We start from the raw sequence: 18,207 nt of genomic DNA on the forward strand, positions 1-18,207 counted from the left end.
TCTCTGTCACCACTCTGTACTTAAATATTTCATATTTGTCATGGAAATGCCCATACAATTATTTTTTCATCATCAATTCTTATCCTTGATGAGCAAGTTTTGAACTTATCAAATTAATTTTGAATAGAAAGTGTAGCAACATAACGAACATTTGATGCAGCTGGGCAGAGTCTCACTTTCACAAAATCTCACTTTGTTCTTGACTCCACTGGGCCTTTACGGTTGCTTCCATCATTCATGAGGCCATAGGGGAGCCACAGAAAGGACACGTCCATCTCGTGTTCCATGCCCATTAGTGGTGACTGCTCAGAGGTCAGGATTGACAAGGAGTCTGAGTCTCTATGGATCACAGAGAGAATTATGCAGAGTATTGCTGTCTGCCAGAGGTTTAGCATTAGAACATGTGGCTGAGGTGCAACATTTTGCCATCTGACATGTCATAAAAATCACTTTGGTCTGGGAAGCCAAACAGCTGAATTTCAATTCCACTTGTGTCCCTAACTGTGACTTTGAACAAATCAATTAATGTTTCTAACTCCCATTTTTTTTTTCCAACACGGAAACTACTAGAGTAGCTAATGCTTAGGATCCATCCCAGCTCTAAAATGCCTTGGTCGTATACACTCACTAGGACATGCAAGATACCTTGGGCACCTGTTAATTTGCAAAATCCCCAGAACTTCTTTCAGAATTACCAACTTTGGTAGATTGTTGTAATAATGCCCCTCGTCACTACATGAATTTGAGTGCTCATACCTCTTTTCAATGTGGTCTTTCCCCTCCTCCTATCAGGAGATGGAATTTAAGAGCATGGAGAGTAGAGGCCCAGTGCACCCACCTGAGCCAACCGAAAGCAGGTGCATGAGTGAGCCCAGGTGGGGCCAGCAGCAAAAACTACCCACAGAATCATAATAAGAAATCAAATGAAGGTTATATTAAGCCCCTGTGTTTTCAGGGTAGTTCAGTATGTGGCCATAGGTAATAGATACAGAAGCTCAGAAGTCAGTCAGTGGCTCTCCTGGGCTTGGAAGGCCTGACAGTAGCATCTGGCTATCAGCTGGGGGATCTCAGTTCTCCTCCATGTAACTCTTATTTTCCAACAGGCTGGCTGGGCTTTCACAGCATGCTTATCTCAGGGTCCAAGAGGACGAAACCCAGAAGATACACATTCTGTTAATGCCTAAATATGGAAAGTCACAAGCAACAATTCTACCACATCCCACTGATCAAAGCAAGTCACAGGCCATCCCAGATTCAAGGGGAGGGGACACAGACTCTACCTCTCAATGCAAAGAGGAGCAAAGTCACTTTGCAAAGGGGCATATAGGATGGGAAGGATTCTTGGAGTAATATTTGTAAATTATCTACCACAAAAACTTGAGGTACTTGACTAGTGCAAAGATTCCATCTGATTTCTTTCTTTAACTGTGAGTATCAGGGGTCCTCAAACTACGGCCCACAGGCCACATGCAAATACAAATATTGTATTTGTTCCCGTTTTGTTTTTTTACTTCAAAATAAGATATGTGCAGTGTGCCTAGGAATTTTTTCATAGTGTTTTTTTAAACTATAGTCCGGCCCTCCAACGGTCTGAGGGACAGTGAACTGGCCCCCTGTTTAAAAAGTTTGAGGACCCCTGTGTATTCTGGGTTTGCTATGTGTCAGCAAGAGTTCACCGCGGGGCCTGGCTTATTGTCATAACACTGTCATGTGACAAAAAAACACTAAGTGTTTACACCCAAAAGGACAGAGACGGTCACTTCTGGGTTGGTGGTGAAAGTGGAGAGGAAGAGGGGTGAAAAGGTATTACCAGGTTTCTAGTAGTTCTTGGTGATATAAATGATGGTATGAGGAAGTCAATGACTCCCAATAATTAGACTGTCCAAAAGTAAAGGGATTTTTCAGTGTGTCTGACAGTGTAATCCATTGGTATCGATCGTAATATCTAATCTTACTTGAGTCTGGCAGCCCGGGGTAGCCGAAGTTACCTTGAAGCAACCCAAGTTCAAAGATGGAAAAGGGCCCAAATGCAGGCTCTGCACCTGGACTTACTTCTTCCCACTGATCCCCTGGTGCAAGGTAGTTCTCTCATTTCTGATGTGCTTACTCACAGGTCTCTGTTAGGATGAGGGCATACTCACCACCTCCCCTGCCCAGCACCGAGGCCCTCTTCCACCAGGGGATTGCATGTTGCCTCTGCTTCCTTCATTCAAGGCTAGGCGTTTCAAAGCCTTTAGCAGTTTTGCATAATATCTTTGAATTTCATGAAATCCCTGATTCTCTTCCACGAAGAGAGGGACTCCGGGAATGGAGGGCATACTTTTCGTAAGAGGGTAGGCAGAGACTGGCCATGAAATTATAAAAAGCACACACATCACAGAGCTGTGGTCAGTAACGGGGACTTCGGAATCAGGCAGGCGTGGGTTGAAGTCTAGTGTTAGTCTCACATTTGCTGTGTGCTGTCTTGCACAAGTTTGTTATTTTCCATAAGTTTCAATATCCTCAAATGCAAAATAGGAATTATCAAAGTGTTTTATGGGTTGGTTGGAAAGATTAAGTAAACACAAGTACATATATAAATGGAAGAGTGATGTTGGTCAAAGAAGGAATGCCTGACAACTAACCATAAGTGATTAGACCATTTTCAAGGACTGAATTGGTCCAGATTTGGAGAAACAGTTGCTGGTTTTAGAAAATTGAAATGCAAGCCCATCCTGAACAGTTTATCTAACCCCTGGGCAGAGTTAGATGCTGCCTCCTCTGTGCTCCCACAACATTCTGTACTGATTTCTATCAATGGCACTCATCTGTGTTGTAATGATCTGTTTACACTGCATGACAGTTTGGGACATTAGAGTGTGAACTCTTCAAGGTCAGTTACTCCGCTGTATTCATCTTGGCATCCTCAATTGTAGTACAAGCCCTGGACTGAGAGAGGCTTTAGTTGTGGGATGGATGGATGAGCCAGTCAATCTTGTTTGAATTACTCCCCCGTTTGTAAAGTCCCCTTTAGCTCTCATCTGCAGTAAGAATTCTTCTCTGACTTTCCTCTACTACAAGGAATCTCTGTTGACTAAAGGAACTAAATTGTAACTATTATCTTTCTTTTCTTTTACAAAACGTTATTACTAAATGGATGTCTCTACTTTAGATGGCAGGGAGAGATAAGATTCCATGTGCTAATCTCTTTCACAGGTTTTCATGTGTGAGGTGTGTGGATCAACATATATTAAATTCATTTAATATGTGAATCCTCCCTTCCACTCACTCTAAAAATAAATGGGGGGCGGGATCCTCAGGTAAGGATTAACAAAATAAATTCATTTGAGTAGATTAACTTCTTTAAGGTTATCATTGCATGTTGGTTAAAGAGTCTCTTCAGAGGTGTTAATCTCAAGCAACACAGGAGAAGTGTGTTCTTATAGCCTATGTATGATATGGGAATTGTCCATTAGCAAAGCCTAAGAGTCTCCATATTAAATTACACTGCATCTGTGATATTACCTTAAAATCATTGGCATATAAACAGTGGCAGTAGAATTATGAGCGCGGTCTGCTCTTCTTCAGAATTAATTTGCTTTCCCTGAATTGTTTGTCTAGGAGAAACATGTAGCACATACCTACCATCTTCCAGCAATATGGTGTTTTCTTCTGAGGCTTACGCACTTATTTTGAGAAAGTACTTTATTCTCAGATGAATTTGTAAATAGCACACGGCTCTGGTGTTCTTGCTTGTTTGCAGATGATATGCTGCATTTTCCCAATTAGAGATGCCAAAAATGCCTTTGGCTTGCATTGGGCAGAAACACTCATGATTTATTTCATGGTGTAAATAGTATAACATTTTCTGGTTGTGATTGCCAGAGTGTGTGTGTGTGTGTGTGTGTGTGTGAGAGAGAGAGAGAGAGAGAGAGAGAGAGAGAGAGAGAGAGAGAGAAAGAGAGAGAGAGAGAGAGAGAGAGACAGACAGAGAGAGATTGCTCTTGAAAGTATCAGAAGCATTGTAGAAGGTCATGTGTGTATGCGTTTGTATGCATAAGTGTGTATATGTATATACCCACACATATCTGATTATTTCAAATTAAAATATGCTTTATTATGTTCAGATATTTTTCTTGGATAGTTAAATTTTGTGAGATACTCTAATCTTCATCTAATATGCTATTAAGCAAGCATTACAGTCCTCAATTTAGGGAAACAAGAATAGGCCCCCAGTACTTCCGATTTCCCTTAGTTAGCTCTTTCGAATGCGATTCCTCTATATCTGGAGTTGACACTTTAAGGCCCATGGGCCAAATCTGGCCAGCCTCCTCTTTTTGTTTATAGCCACACCTATTAGTGTTTGCATTGTCTATGGCTGCTTGGGCCTATGGCCCACGAAACCCTAAATATTTACATCTGGTCCTTTGCAGAAAAAGTTTGCTTACCTGCTCTAAATCCTTTTTGAACCCGTTTATATGTCCAGGCAGCCATGGACTGATCTATCCAATTCGGAGTCTACTCATGGTTACCCTGGAACCCTTGCCTTACGAAGGTGCCCCAGGTTTCTCTGCTTCTATGTGTCATCTGCGCCTCCCCCAGTACTGCAGCCCTCTGCCTCAGTGCCTGCAGCCTGGCCTGGAGGGCAAGAGCAGCTTCTTTCTCTCCTTTGCTATCTCAGAGCCTCACATAGTGTCTACACTAATTGGTGCTCACAGTTTGCTGAGTGAAAAAATGAATTACATTTCCTATTCATAGTGTAAAGCAGTATTTTTCTATACATATTTTATCTGAGATTCCGAATATTCTAGAAACCACTTCTTTCTAATTATAAAAGGATATTTAAAAAGGATTTTACCTTCATAATTATATTTCCTTTGGGCTCATATGAAAATTAGTTTACATTACAAATGAGTTTACATTTCCTTAGCTCTCATCCAACATTAGTTCTAACTATGCTGGATATTAAGGATAAATCTCTTTGAATTAAAAAAAAAATCGTGCAAACTATCCCAATCTTGTACAGATAATTGAAAAGTAAGTGAATTTCCTCAGGGTTCTAGTACTCCAAGGTGACTGATATCGGGATCTGGTTTATTATTTATTCATTCATTCCAGCAATACTTATTGAATGTCTCTGGTGGTATAGGCGGTGATGAAATATCAGTAAACAAGACTTAAGTTCTCACTCTTGTCAAGTTTATTTTCTCACCTGGGAAGGTGGCAACCGACCAAGAAAACTACCAGCTGGTGGCAAAGGCCAAGGCAAGATGAACATAGGGTGATGTAAGAGTGAGAGTAAGCAGGTAGCAGTTTAAACCACCCAGCAGTTAAGTGTCCCACTGAGAGAGCGGCATTGGAATCAGAATCTGAATCATAAGAAAGAAGCCACCATATGCATCTTAGAAAGAACACACAGCCAGGGTAGAGGCTGTATATCTGGGAAGGAGCTTGCTGTGTTTGAGGAACAGAAAGAAGGCAAACGTGACCCGTGCACAGTGTGCAGGAGAGGGTGGGGAAGGGGAGGTCGGGAGGTGGGTGGGCATTAGTCAGGATGTGGCCTGTGGTGAGGTTTAGGGAGAGGCTCTTCTGCTATAGCAGTGGTTCTCAACCTTCTGGCCCTTTAAATACAGTTCCTCATGTTGTGACCCAACCATAAAATTATTTTCGTTGCTACTTCCTAACTGGAATGTTGCTACTGTGATGAATCGTCATGTGAATATCTGATATGCAGGATGGTCTTAGGCGACCCCTGTGAAAGGGTCATTCGACTGCCAAAGGGGTCGCGACCCACAGGTCGAGAACCGCTGTGCTATAGCTTTAAAGCAGGGATGGGGAACCTTTTTGCTGCCAAGGTTTGGGTATTTGGATATTTATAACATCACTCATTCACGGGCCATACAGAATTATCAACCTAACAATTAACCTGCTGTATTTGGTCAAACATTTAATGGACTTACCCCTAATGCCTTGGCAGGGCCAGACCAAATGATTTTATGGGCTTTATATGGCCCGCAGGCCAGATGTTCCCACTCCTGTTAGGAACTGAAGGACAGTGGTTGGTCCTGACTTTCTGATTAGAGTCTAGACTCTAGAACAGGGGTGGGCAAACTTTTTGACTCGAGGACCACAATGGGTTCTTAAACTGGACCAGAGGGCCGGAACAAAAGCATGGATGGAGTGTTTGTGTGAACTAATATAAATTCAAAGTAAACATCATTACATAAAAGGGTACGGTCTTTTTTTTTTTTTTTTTTAGTTTTACTCATTTCAAACGGGCCGGATTCGGCCCGTGGGCCGTAGTTTGCCCACGGCTGCTCTAGAATGACCCAGGGAGTGTGGCTAGTCAACCTGCTACTGGCCAGGTCAACTACTCACACAGCCCAGAGCTCCAGAACTTCACCCTGTGTCGCTCCAGACCCATCAACCGCCTCTAGAGTTGTGTGGAGCCCACCTTTGCAGCCACTTCCGGGTTGAGATGCCTCTTTGGCCATCCTCTAAGTTCTAACAAAATGAAGAAAAATGATCATCCATCACCCATATGAACACTTCACCCATATGAAAAGTGGTCTTTATTTATCTTATTATTTGCAATATTATTATTATTGTGTGTTATGTGCAGATAAAATGACTTATTAACAAAGGGTTGGGTTGCAGAGTATGTCCTAGTATATATCAGGTCAGTGTTACTAAATAGGCTGGTGAAAAATAGGCACCTAGATGAGAATGTGTTTACCCTATTTAACTGTTTTGTGACATGTTGTATTACCATTATTAATGTTTAATTAAAATAATAAATATATGTGATGCATTACTCTCTGGTTGGATATTCTGCACAGGATAAAACATCTGACAAATTCAGACATTTTTATTTGGTTCCATAAGTATTTTAAATCATTAGACATTTGGGCAAGCCAATCCTTAGCATCAGATTCACAAAATGGACAGATAATCCGATAAGATTTTTTATGATACTGAGAAAACCCTTTCAGATGTCATTGGTCTGACTAAAGTTACAAAGATTGTCAGATTCATCCCACCAGTGTTCATAGTAAGTAAGTGTTTAAATAAAATGTTGTTTCTCCCCCACCCAGTTTCTTTGTGTGGATGGCTGGAAGCGTGCAGGGTCCTCATCTTGCTGTGGTTTGATGAAGTCAGGGCCCAGGGTGGGTGTAAATTAATGCAAGAAGGAGGAAGATGGGGAAAGGTCTCCTTTAACAAAGAAAAGCAACTAGTGGGAGTGGAGACTGGCGATCTGCTAAAAGGAAATGAAAGGAAATTCTTCATTTCTAAACGGTTCATTGACCCATGATAATAAAACAGCCCTGCCAAAGGATAATTATCTTTCTAAGTATCAGATGCCCTGTGGGTGAAGGCCTCCCTTCTCTCTTGAAAAATGAGCTCAGATTAAACAAATGCTCCTTTTCCTAGTTTACTGTTGACATGAACTTCCTGATTATGAGAAAAATTAATCAGCTTTCCCTCTTTTTTTCCTCTTCTCTTATGGAAAGCAGACTTGTCGGGCTGAGCTCACTGCACTTTCCCTGGGGCCTGAGTCCTATCAATGTTGTGATGGGCTAAAATGCTCAAGATTCTGGCGAGACTGTAGAATTGTGGTTTTATTATGACCTTTAGCTGCTTAGCTCCAGGCAGCAGCATTGTCTCTTAAAACAAGAAAAAAGGAAAAAAGAAACAGAAAAGAACAATAAAGTGTTTTTACCTCCTGCTGGTATCTAAAAATTAAACAAAAGTTAATATGCCTTTTTTTCGTCCAAGTCCTCACCTGAAGATATGTTTTTATTGATTTTTTGAGTGAGAGGAAGAAAGGGATGGAGGCAGGGAGAGAAAAAGGGAGAAAAACATCAATATGACAGATTGCCTCCCCTACACACCCTGACCAGGAATCAAACCTACAACCTTTTGGTATATGGGACCAAGCTACCAACCAACCAAGCCACCAGGCCAGAGCAAAAGTTAATATAACTTATGTGTATGCATATGTGTGCATAAGTGTATATATGCATATATCCACACATATATGATGATTTCAAATACAAAAAATAACTGAAGTTTTATTAATGATGTAATATTAAATATTAATTTGCTATCAACAAATGATCAAGTGTATATATCTTTTTCTCTAGATCGTGTTGCTTGTTCAGACTAATAATGTAAAAATGTTGACTTGTCTAACTTATAGAATGCATTAAGATACTTTTACAGTGGGGCCTTGACTTACGAGTTTAATTCGCTCCGTGACGGAGCTCGTAACTCAAATTACTCATATGTCAAATCATAAAGTGAATGAGTGAGACACATGATCCTGGGCTGATTTGTGGCGTTCACTGTGACGTTCGCTGCGCCAACTAGCGGTGGGGTATCTGAAGCTGGCTCGTAACCCGAATTTTAGCTTGCAACTCAAAGCAAAAAATCGGCTGGAAGACGGCTCGTATCTCGAAAAACTCGTTAGTCGGGACACTCGTAAGTCAAGGCCCCACTGTATTTGCAACAGCAGAGAATCCTTTTCGTAAATTAATGATTTACCTTTAACTGCCTTCTTTTTTTTCCAATACTTTTTTTAAAAAATTACTTTAGTGAGAGAGGAAGGAAGAGGGAGAGAGGAAACATCAATCGGCTGCTTCCTTCACACCCCTTACTGCAGATCTAGCCCACAACTGGAGTATGTGCCCTGACCAGGAATTGAACCATGGGACATTGCTCAACCAACTGGGCCTTTTAACTGCCTTCTTGAATTCTTAATAATCAGTTCGCAGAATCCTTGTCATAAATTGTTCAACCACATGATACATCTATTGGTTATAGGTGAAATTCACTATATGTTTTCAGAATGTCTACACTGGTTTTAAAAATAAAATAAATAAAACTACTATTATATTTTCATTACATATTTCTTCAAAGAGATATCGAAAATAAATTTTTTTAATATATTTTTATTGATTTTTTTCACAGAGAGGAAGGGAGAGAGATAGAGAGCCAGAAACATCGACGAGAGAGAAACATCGATCAGCTGCCTCCTGCACATCTCCCACTGGCGATGTGCCCGCAACCCAGGTACATGCCCTTGACCGGAATCGAACCTGGGACCCCTCAGTCCACAGGCCGACGCTCTATCCACTGAGCCAAACCGGTTTCGGCTGAAAATAAAATTTTAATCATGATGCTCTTGTTTGAGACACCAACTGGCTATTCTAGTTGCTTTTCCAGCCTAGTACCTCGGGTTGCTTGAGAGGCCAGAGCTTTAGAATAAGGTCAGGAAATAATAGACCAGAAGATAGCTTGCCTCTTGGCATAATTATCTCAGCCAGCACTCACATCTCTCTGAAACACTAATGTTCCTTGCTCTTCTAAGAATTTCTCCAGCGCATCCCAGCTTCTCCTTCACAGTGCAATAAACCATGTTTGAAAGTCTTCTTTGAACCCCTTGTAGTTTGATAAATATTTGTTTCTTGATTTTTTGTCTTTGAGAGTTCAGGTCCTGGGCCAAAGGGATGTAATCCTGTGGGCATACACTTTCTGGGAAAACAGCAAGCATAATGATCCTTAACAGACCTCCCTGCAGATGTCCTGGTGTGTCCCCTTCGGCCAGTGGAGCGCTTTCGAGATCTGCGTCCCGATGAAGCGGCTGATTTGTTTCAGGCGACCCAGAGGGTCGGCAAGGTGGTGGAAAAGCATTTCCAGGGGACTTCTCTTACTCTTGCTATGCAGGTGAGTGAACAGATGCTCAGAGATTAGTTGTCTTCCTTTTCAAACCCTAGCACTGGGCGTTGCCCCCCTTTGAACTGGCCAGCCCGCTGGGAAGGCAGCTGTGGTTATTCATGTCTGACATAATAGCAGAAAAGGATAGAACTAATCCAGGACCACCCTACTGTCCACGGACCCCACGGTAGACTGTGGAATATCAGCTGAGATCATGTCGGCAGCGTTGCTTACAAGACAGGTGGGCGTCATGGACGTGTAACCTAATGGGCTTTCCAGCATTCCATACCTTTCACTAGAGTTAGTGCTGGGCGAGACATTTTCATTCCATGGTGACAGTGTTTTAAACACTGCCTTGTTTAGCTCTGCTCAACTTCCAGTCGAGTTGAGATATGCAAGTTTGGTGGGGCCTGGCCTGCAGAGAGCAGACCTTTTCTCTGTCCATAAATCAAGTCTCAGTGATTGATTATGGATTGGTCAGACTCTACAAGGATTGAATAGTTCATGTGGCCAGCCGCCTGGTAAAGAAATGAGACCCCGGACCCCTGGAGACCCTCAGGCAGAGGTGAGTCTACACTTGTCAAATGGTGCCCCTTGGGTATCAATACATAGTAAAGTCCTTGTAGCCTTGAAAGTTGGTGACTCTACAATAACCCTTTGGGGGGAAAAATGGATTATCGATTATTCCACAACATGAGACCTTGTACTCGGTGCTTTAGCTGAATAGTTAACATCCTTCCTCTGCCCTCCTCCACTCTACCAAATGGAACAGATAAAGAAAGTCAAGATTTTCAGGTTATGAAAGGCTCTGACTAGAAATGCTCACCTGCTTCTCATAAAAAATTCTTTTTGGCCACTATGTCTGTGTTAATAGTATTTAAACTTCCCTGTAAAACCCGTGTGTGTGTGTGTGTGTGTGTGTGTGTGTGTTTTGTATGTCAAACCATTTGAATTTCCTCAAACAGTTAGGGTCAGGGTGGGGTGATCAAACGTATGCTACAAATCTTGTTTCCAGAGGGACTGAATGAAGGCACCTGGGGAAGACAGCTGTCAGTGTTTAATGAAATACTAACAGGAAACCCACACATACAGAAAATGGCTAGTACTGGGTATCTCACACGATTCACTACAAAGTTAATTCCACAAATACAGAACTGACTTGTGCTTTGAGTACCTTCAAACTTCTTTTAACTTCACCCCACTGTAAGATATATATTTATTTCACAATCATGTATACCCCCCACATGCACATACATCTAGGAAACCAGCATTTCAGAAGACAATGTTTACCCATTCTATATATTCTAATAGATTTTGTTCTATTATCTGATTTGTTTTTTAGTGTTGACACAACCCATTCCGTTGACTTCCTGACCTTCTGGTGGGTTGTGACTCCAAGTTTGAAAACGACAGGTTATACAGCCCTGGCCCCACCGCAAAGCAAGATATCCCATCCCATTAGTGTAGGTCATAGTGGTAGAAAGACTTGCCTAAAGTTGCAGTGCTCTAGTTCAGTTGGAATTTCTGATTGTAGACACATTGCTTGTTCTGAGATCCCAAAGCTGCTCAGCCCTCGCTTTGACTTTGTATGATGCCTGGTGACTGGGTGAGGTTGTTCATTTTCAATTAAGAAAATACTTCTGTGGGGCTTCAGAAAGCTGAGAGAAGGAGCCAGAATGGGCAAAAGGCCCAGCTACAATGAACACTCCCATCTCTCTCCCCCAAGGTCAGAACAGCCAGGTAGGGCATGCTCTGGGATGCCAGTCCCATATGAGACAACCCATATTCTTGCTTAATGAATTATGTTTATAGCAGATTTCCTGAGCAGAGATTTAAAGTAGTCAGACCTTAATTAAACTACATCTGATTTAAAGATAACCAAAATGTGTGATACTTCACCTCCCTTTAATGCAACTGAAACCGTAGCCAAGAGCAAAGAGCATGAAACATAGCAAGGGGTTGGCTCACTGGATAATTTATGTCATTTTTATACACCACTTCTGACTTACTCTCAGGTAGAAATGGAGAACTGCTTGGTCCCACACATTTGAAGCGAATGGTCCCCAGGAGAATAATGTAAATGAACACACAATGAAATTGGACCTAAATTATTAACAGGGGATATTTCTGAATAAGCTGGAGATACCAGCTCTGTTCTCACCTCTGTGTTTTTTCCCTCCTTGTAGGATGGCCCCGAAGCTGGACAGACTGTGAAGGTGAGTGCTCATTATATGCATGCAAATGGATCAGGGGCGATTGTGAGAACTAATAGAAACTCACGCTGAGTCATGGCAGCACATTGCTGTTTCATTGTGTTATCTTCGAGGTCAGAGAGAGAGACCCTCCGTGTTAGGGACATAAATCCTGACATGAAAAACTCTGCCAAGCAATATGTTTCCCATTAGTTTACAAGACGTTCACCTTTTGTAATAAAATCATTATTGTGCACCTGCTAAAACAGAAACTAAATCAAGGAGTCTTAAAACAGAAACTGCAGTCACGGGACTGCATGTGTGGCCGTGCCCAGGAAAGAGCATTTGTACTGGTGGGTGTGGATTTGTGGGTCCCATAGGAGCCTGGGCATCTTTGACACCCCTTCGGGCTTCCACACCGTCGGCTTTGCCTCTGCCTTCTCCAGTGAAGGGCTCAGGGCTGTGGGAGCCCCAGGTTGTCCCTTCACTCCTCGCCCCTGCTTCTCTCTGTCCTCTCTGCCCACACACGTACTTTTCCTCCCTTTGAACTCAATACCAAAGTCTAACCTCATGGAGTCAGTGGAGCTCAAAGATGTGTTTTAAATGTGCAGGAAGAGGAAAGGAGGATTTATTAGGATAGCCCCTGCTTCCCCAGGAACGTAAAAGACTAAACACCTGCTGATGCCAAAGCTGGGTTTCAGCCCCTTCATATAAATGCAAATTCCTATGCCGGTAGGTCCCCTGCCTAAGTCTTAGAAAACCCTCCCCCCACCCCCTACTCTGGTGCTAGAAATCAGAAGCTAATCAGGCTGGGGTGCTAGTGTTATACTTTGCAAAGTGATGTCCTGGGGCTCTGACCCTGGCTATCAGTGTGTCGGGTAATGCTTGGATCAAACAATGCCAAATAAATGTAGTTCTCTTTCGATTTTAGTTTGTATGTGCCTTTAATGTTTAACTTAGCTACTGTGGAACTTTTAAAATAGAATGTCCAGGAACTACTTTTGAGCAGGGAATGTCCTATAGGGACTGTCACCGAACTCCTTTTGATAGGAAAGAGCTGGCACCCTGACTGTCCAGACCTGTGGTGTGATAGGGCAGAGGGGACCCACAGCTGTCCTCCACCTCGCTGCCCACACCATGCCTGGCTTGTATATATGCAGATGCAAACAAGAAGGGTATAATCGGAGAAGCTGCTTTTTGAAACTGCTTCTTAAAATGCAAAGCACACATGTCTAAACCTGGTTACTAGTTTTCTGTAAAGAACGCAATATTCAAATGTAAATCCCAGCAACACCAGATTAGTTGGATGCATTATGCAATATCTATTTGATGAAATTTCTGCAGCCCTTGAAAGTGACACTATAGAGGCACAGCTGGTAGCATGGGAGAAAGTACAAACCAAATCAGTGGACTGCACAGATTGGTAATATGCACATACTAAACATATCCAATATGTATACGAACATATAGGCTACAGGATCTCAAAATCTCATTTCAGAATTCTGAAGGGGACATCAAAATTAGTTCCTGTACAAACAGGCTCGGGATAGAGATAGAAAGCAGATGAGTGGTTGCCATGGGCTGGAGAGCGAGGGGCGGGGAGTGACTGCTGGTGGGTAGGGGTTTTGTGGAGTGATGAAGATGTGGTGGAATTGGGTATTGGTGGTGGCTGTGCAATTTTGAGAATATTCTAAAAAATACTAAATTGCATACTTGCACATGGTGAATTTTATGGTATTTGGATTATATCTCCATTAATAATAATAATACACATATTTTAAAAAAATAAACAAACGACTACAATAGTGACTATTTCTGACGTCCCAAATGTCTGGCCAAGTTTTTTAAATAGTTTTGTTAACTTAAACGGTGAGAATAGAGTAATTCTTGGCATGTATGCCCATATATAAAATGTGGAATATGGTTATTATCACCACCATTATTATTTAGCTTAATTTTTTTTTTACAGTTCTACTTTTTAAAAAATCAGTAGATTATATGGTTTTGGACATTTTTCAATTGTTTCTAACAGATCACAGAATGTTCCTTATCTGAGTTACTGCACAAACTAAACCATCTCTGATTCTTTGTGGAATATGAAATGGTTAAAAGAAAAAAAACCATATGCGTACATAGAAAAACCTCAGTGGGCGACTGAGTTTGAAAATTGTCCTTTCGGACCAAATCTGAATCTGTAAAGTTGGCGGATCGATGTTTTCCCAAGTGTCATTCTTACACTACCTGCATGAAAATTGATTTTGGTGTTAGTTTTTAAAAGCAAGTTGATGCCCAGCCCTTATTCTAAACCTCCTGGTTTAGAAGCTGTGGTGGGGCTTGGGGATCGTCACGGTTAATAAGCACACCCACGACTCTCTTCAGGGTGTAGATACACAATAGGTGGTGGTGGCCACACCAGCTTGACCAGCGGACCTCAGCCTTATAGGCAGCCCCTCCCGGTAGCAAAGCAGCATCTGCCGTAGTCAGCCGTCCGGTTAGGGGAAACTACACACGTCCGAGCCCTTCATGTTTTGCAATCCGCACGGTTGCGCGTTGCCGGGCAGCATTTGCCAGCCTGCGCTGGAAAGCACAGTGACCGTCCTCTCTCTCTCTCTCTCTCTCTCTCTCTCTCTCTCTCTCTCTCTCTCTCTCTCTCTCTCTCTGGCCTCTGTGTTGGCTGCTGGTGTCCGCGTGATGCCAGGGCTCCAGGCCCTTTCTGCCTCATGCTGGGTGCTAATGGCAATACCCAGTAATGACCTCTTCCCCAAAGCTGCTGCTCTTACTGTCAACACTGCCACAAAGATCGCCTGGTGAGCACAGAGCCGCTTTAGTGTCTTTTTGTTTCAGGGGCTTTAAATGTTGCTTTGCAAAGAAACAAGGGTGTAGCAGGGAGGGAAATATTGAAGTAAAAAAGAGACCACTTGTTTCTTGATTGATTATTAACTCTGCTTTTGAGGTTAAAACTAGCGGAGCTCTGCTCTCCGCCAGGCTACTGTCGCCGATTCGGGTGTCCCTAGGAGTCGAAAAAACAACCTCTTTCTTCTGGTCTCAGCCATATATCACCGTGTCACCTTGCGCAGGCATAGCTGTGTTCGCTGCGTTTATCAGTTGTCCCTGACACCCCTCCCACTGGAAGCAGCCCCCGCCGCCCCCCCCCCCCAAAAAAAAAGCAACAACTCCTCACTCTGTTGCCTTATTTGATTTCCTTCAAGGCATTCTCCACCAACTTTTATCTGTGTGTGTGTTTTTGTCCCTGCACCCTTGTTGTCCCTGCAGTCCCTCCAGACTGGGAGCTCCCCGAGTTCCTGCATTTTGTCCTCGGTTGTTCACTTTGGATCTCCTGGGTGGTGCGGGGAGGAGATGGAGATGATAATGGGACTTCCCTTGATAGAACAAATCACTGCTCCTATTTCTACCTTCCGTTGACACGAAGTAGCAGATGATATGTACTTGTCTTCCTGTTTGCAGTCAGGGGGCTGGGTTTCCTGGAATTTCCATCAAGAATATCCCGAGTTCCAAGGTGTCACTGACAAAGGACAAAATGTCCACTATTCAAGTATCAAAACCATACTCCAGCGTGTGATTCCAGCTAGCCAGCTCCTTAAGGCAATGTTAGCTCTCTCCTAGTGAAAGGGATGCTGCTGAGTAAGTTTAGTGTCAGCTATCTTTTAGAACAGTTGAGTGGGAGGGAGTTTGAGGTATATTAGAGAGAAAGATTTGTGGCAGGAAGATAATCTACAATCTCATAAGAGCTATTTATAGATTATGCTTGCTTACACTCTTCTGTGTTTATGGTGCTTGAATCCTCCACTTAGATATTTAATTTTAAGGTATTAATGCAGTGGGAAGTGTTTCTTAATAACCGTTGAGATATTAGCAATTACTTTTCAGATTGCTTAGGGAAGAACAACAAAAGGATTCTTTAAGGAAGTGTGATTAAAACAAACAAACAAACAAAAGGAAGAAACGAAACTCTTTCGTTCACTGAGGAGTTTCTGTGGTTCTAGGACAGATTTTCTACATGGAGATTTGGTAATCATTTTTTTTTTCTTTTTTGTTAATACTCATCTGAAGAAACAGTTTCCATTGCTTTTCAGAGGGAGTAGAAGGGGGAGGGAGAGAAAGAGAGACACATTGATGTAATAGACACACATTGACTAGTTGCCTCCTGCACGCACCCCAACCAGGGCTGGGGAGCAAACCCGCAACTCAGCCCTTGACTGGGAATCAAACCAGTGACCCTATGGTGTTCAGGCCAACACTCTAACCATTGAGCAACACTGGGCAGGATGGTAATCGCTTTAATTTCTGAACACAAAGAGCATTTTAGTTCTTCATAAAGTCCAGCAGTTAATGTAGTTTGGTGTCAGTCAGAGGTTCCATAGCAATATTAGGTTTACTAAATTACTAGCTGTGTGCCTTTGGGCCAGCTGCTTAACCTCTCTGCACATGCATTCCCACATTTCTCAAAGGGGGGAAACCCTACTTATTGTATTGAGTGATGGTGAGAAGAAACCTACATGAACAGATACAGCCTACCATATACTGTCCCTGGGGCTTTATGCATGTTTTTTAATTGTCATCTTACCCTTTGTTTCTTAATTAAAACCATACCCTTAGTTTCTTAGGCGAAAGCTAGGCTTCAGGAGACTGTACCTGTTATTGGAATTGTTTGTGGCCTTGATGAGTTGATTTACTTTTTATTTTTTTAAATATATTTTTATTGATTTTTTACAGAGAGGAAGGGAGAGAGATAGAGAGTCAGAAACATCGATGAGAGAGAAACATCGATCAGCTGCCTCCTGCACATCCCCCACCGGGGATGTGCCCGCAACCCAGGTACATGCTCTTGACCGGAATCAAACCTGGGACTTTCAGTCGCAGGCTGACGCTCTATCCACTGAGCCAAACCGGTTTTGGTGTTGATTTACTTTTTATACACTGAATTCTCTCACTATTACTTATTGCCTTTTAGCTTAAATTCTTGAGAAATCTTTCTCTTGAACATATGAATTGTGCTACTTGGATATCTAGTTTGAACTTGCTATAAAGTAACCCCTTGAACATTCAGTAACCGGTCTGATTAATTGGGAGGAAAATCTCTATCCTGGTATTTTTAGCGTCTGGTAATGAGCAAGACATGGTTCTGGGCCAAGAGTACTTCGCAATGACTTGAAGTTGGTTTTCACAGAACAGAAACCTGCCTGCACTCTGTGCAGAGCTGAGTCAGTAGGTGGGGTGTGGGAGCCAGGACTCTGCATTCTAAGAGACACCCTCAGTGACTCCCATGCATACGCCCCTCCAAGGGCAAAGCCACTCACCGGAGAAGTGACAAGATGAGGAGGAATCTCCACACAGCAGCTTGATTTCAACCCAAACCAATTCTCTACGCACAGAAAGGAGAAATCGACAGTTTAAGAATGAAAATCATTTCACTTGACGGTTATTTATTAATTTCATCTAGAGAAATTTCAAGAGAGCAGTAATTTGTCAGAAAACTTGTTTCCTTTGATTAAAGCCGCGGTGAACGTGTCTTGCCCAAGTTGACACCTAATGCATGGATTTACTGCGGGAAGAATTAGTATCCTCAGGATGGAGTAGCTTTTATGTTGTGGAATTGCCTTACAATTTACATCTCTGCTTGCAGAATGAATCCAATTTGCCTGAGTTCGGTAAATCAAAAACAATGTCTGTGCTTAGGGGTTTGGGTGTACATGTGGGAGGGGGACACCTCCAAGCCCACCTCCCCCTCTGGCAGGTACATGTCTCCGACCCTTCCTCCCCTCCTAGTGACTTGGAGTCAAAACCCCTGGGCCCAGGCTCTCCAGCCAGTAGCAGGGACCATGGCCCTCTTGTCTCCTGTGGGAAATTTTCTCTCTCCTACTAAACCCTCAAGTCCTCTTCCAAGTAGCTATTAACTCATTGCATTTTTCCATTTCCAGTTGGTTAATTCTTATTCACAGGATGCCATTTGGTCAAAGCACGGAAAGAAAGATTAACCAAGCCCCTTGATTTTCTCCTGTCCCTATTTATTAAATTCCTTGCTCTTTCAAGCTCACAGGCAGCGTAGGTGGGTGACATGGGAGGATGTTGAAGGTGGAGTACGTCATCAGGATTCAAATATTTTGATGAAGAGGGAGGACCCTGGCGGCAGACAAACTTGTTTCAATCCCAGAGACGTGGTCTACCAGTTGTCTGACCCAGCAAGCGTCAGCCATCCCTAGTTCTAGCATCCATTTGCAGATTTATAAAGCCAGGGATCTTGATAGTATCCAACTTCCTAGCATTGTTGTGAAGACCAAATGGATTAATGCATGCAAAT

The 18,207-nt window shown here is 42.6% G+C and overlaps 1 protein-coding gene across 1 annotated transcript in view; it reads left to right on the top strand.

The window, feature by feature from the left end:
* Positions 1-18,207, top strand: part of FHIT (fragile histidine triad diadenosine triphosphatase) — a 951,724-nt gene that overhangs the window by 697,727 nt on the left and 235,790 nt on the right. Inside the window, exons 3-4 of the mRNA XM_081105853.1 lie at positions 9,560-9,705; positions 11,883-11,912. Of these exons, the coding sequence (XP_080961979.1) occupies positions 9,560-9,705; positions 11,883-11,912 (176 nt within the window). The remainder of the gene's footprint in view (positions 1-9,559; positions 9,706-11,882; positions 11,913-18,207) is intronic.

Source organism: Myotis nattereri, assembly GCF_964212035.1.
Source record: "Myotis nattereri genome assembly, chromosome: 14".
NCBI classification, from domain to species: domain Eukaryota; kingdom Metazoa; phylum Chordata; class Mammalia; order Chiroptera; family Vespertilionidae; genus Myotis; species Myotis nattereri.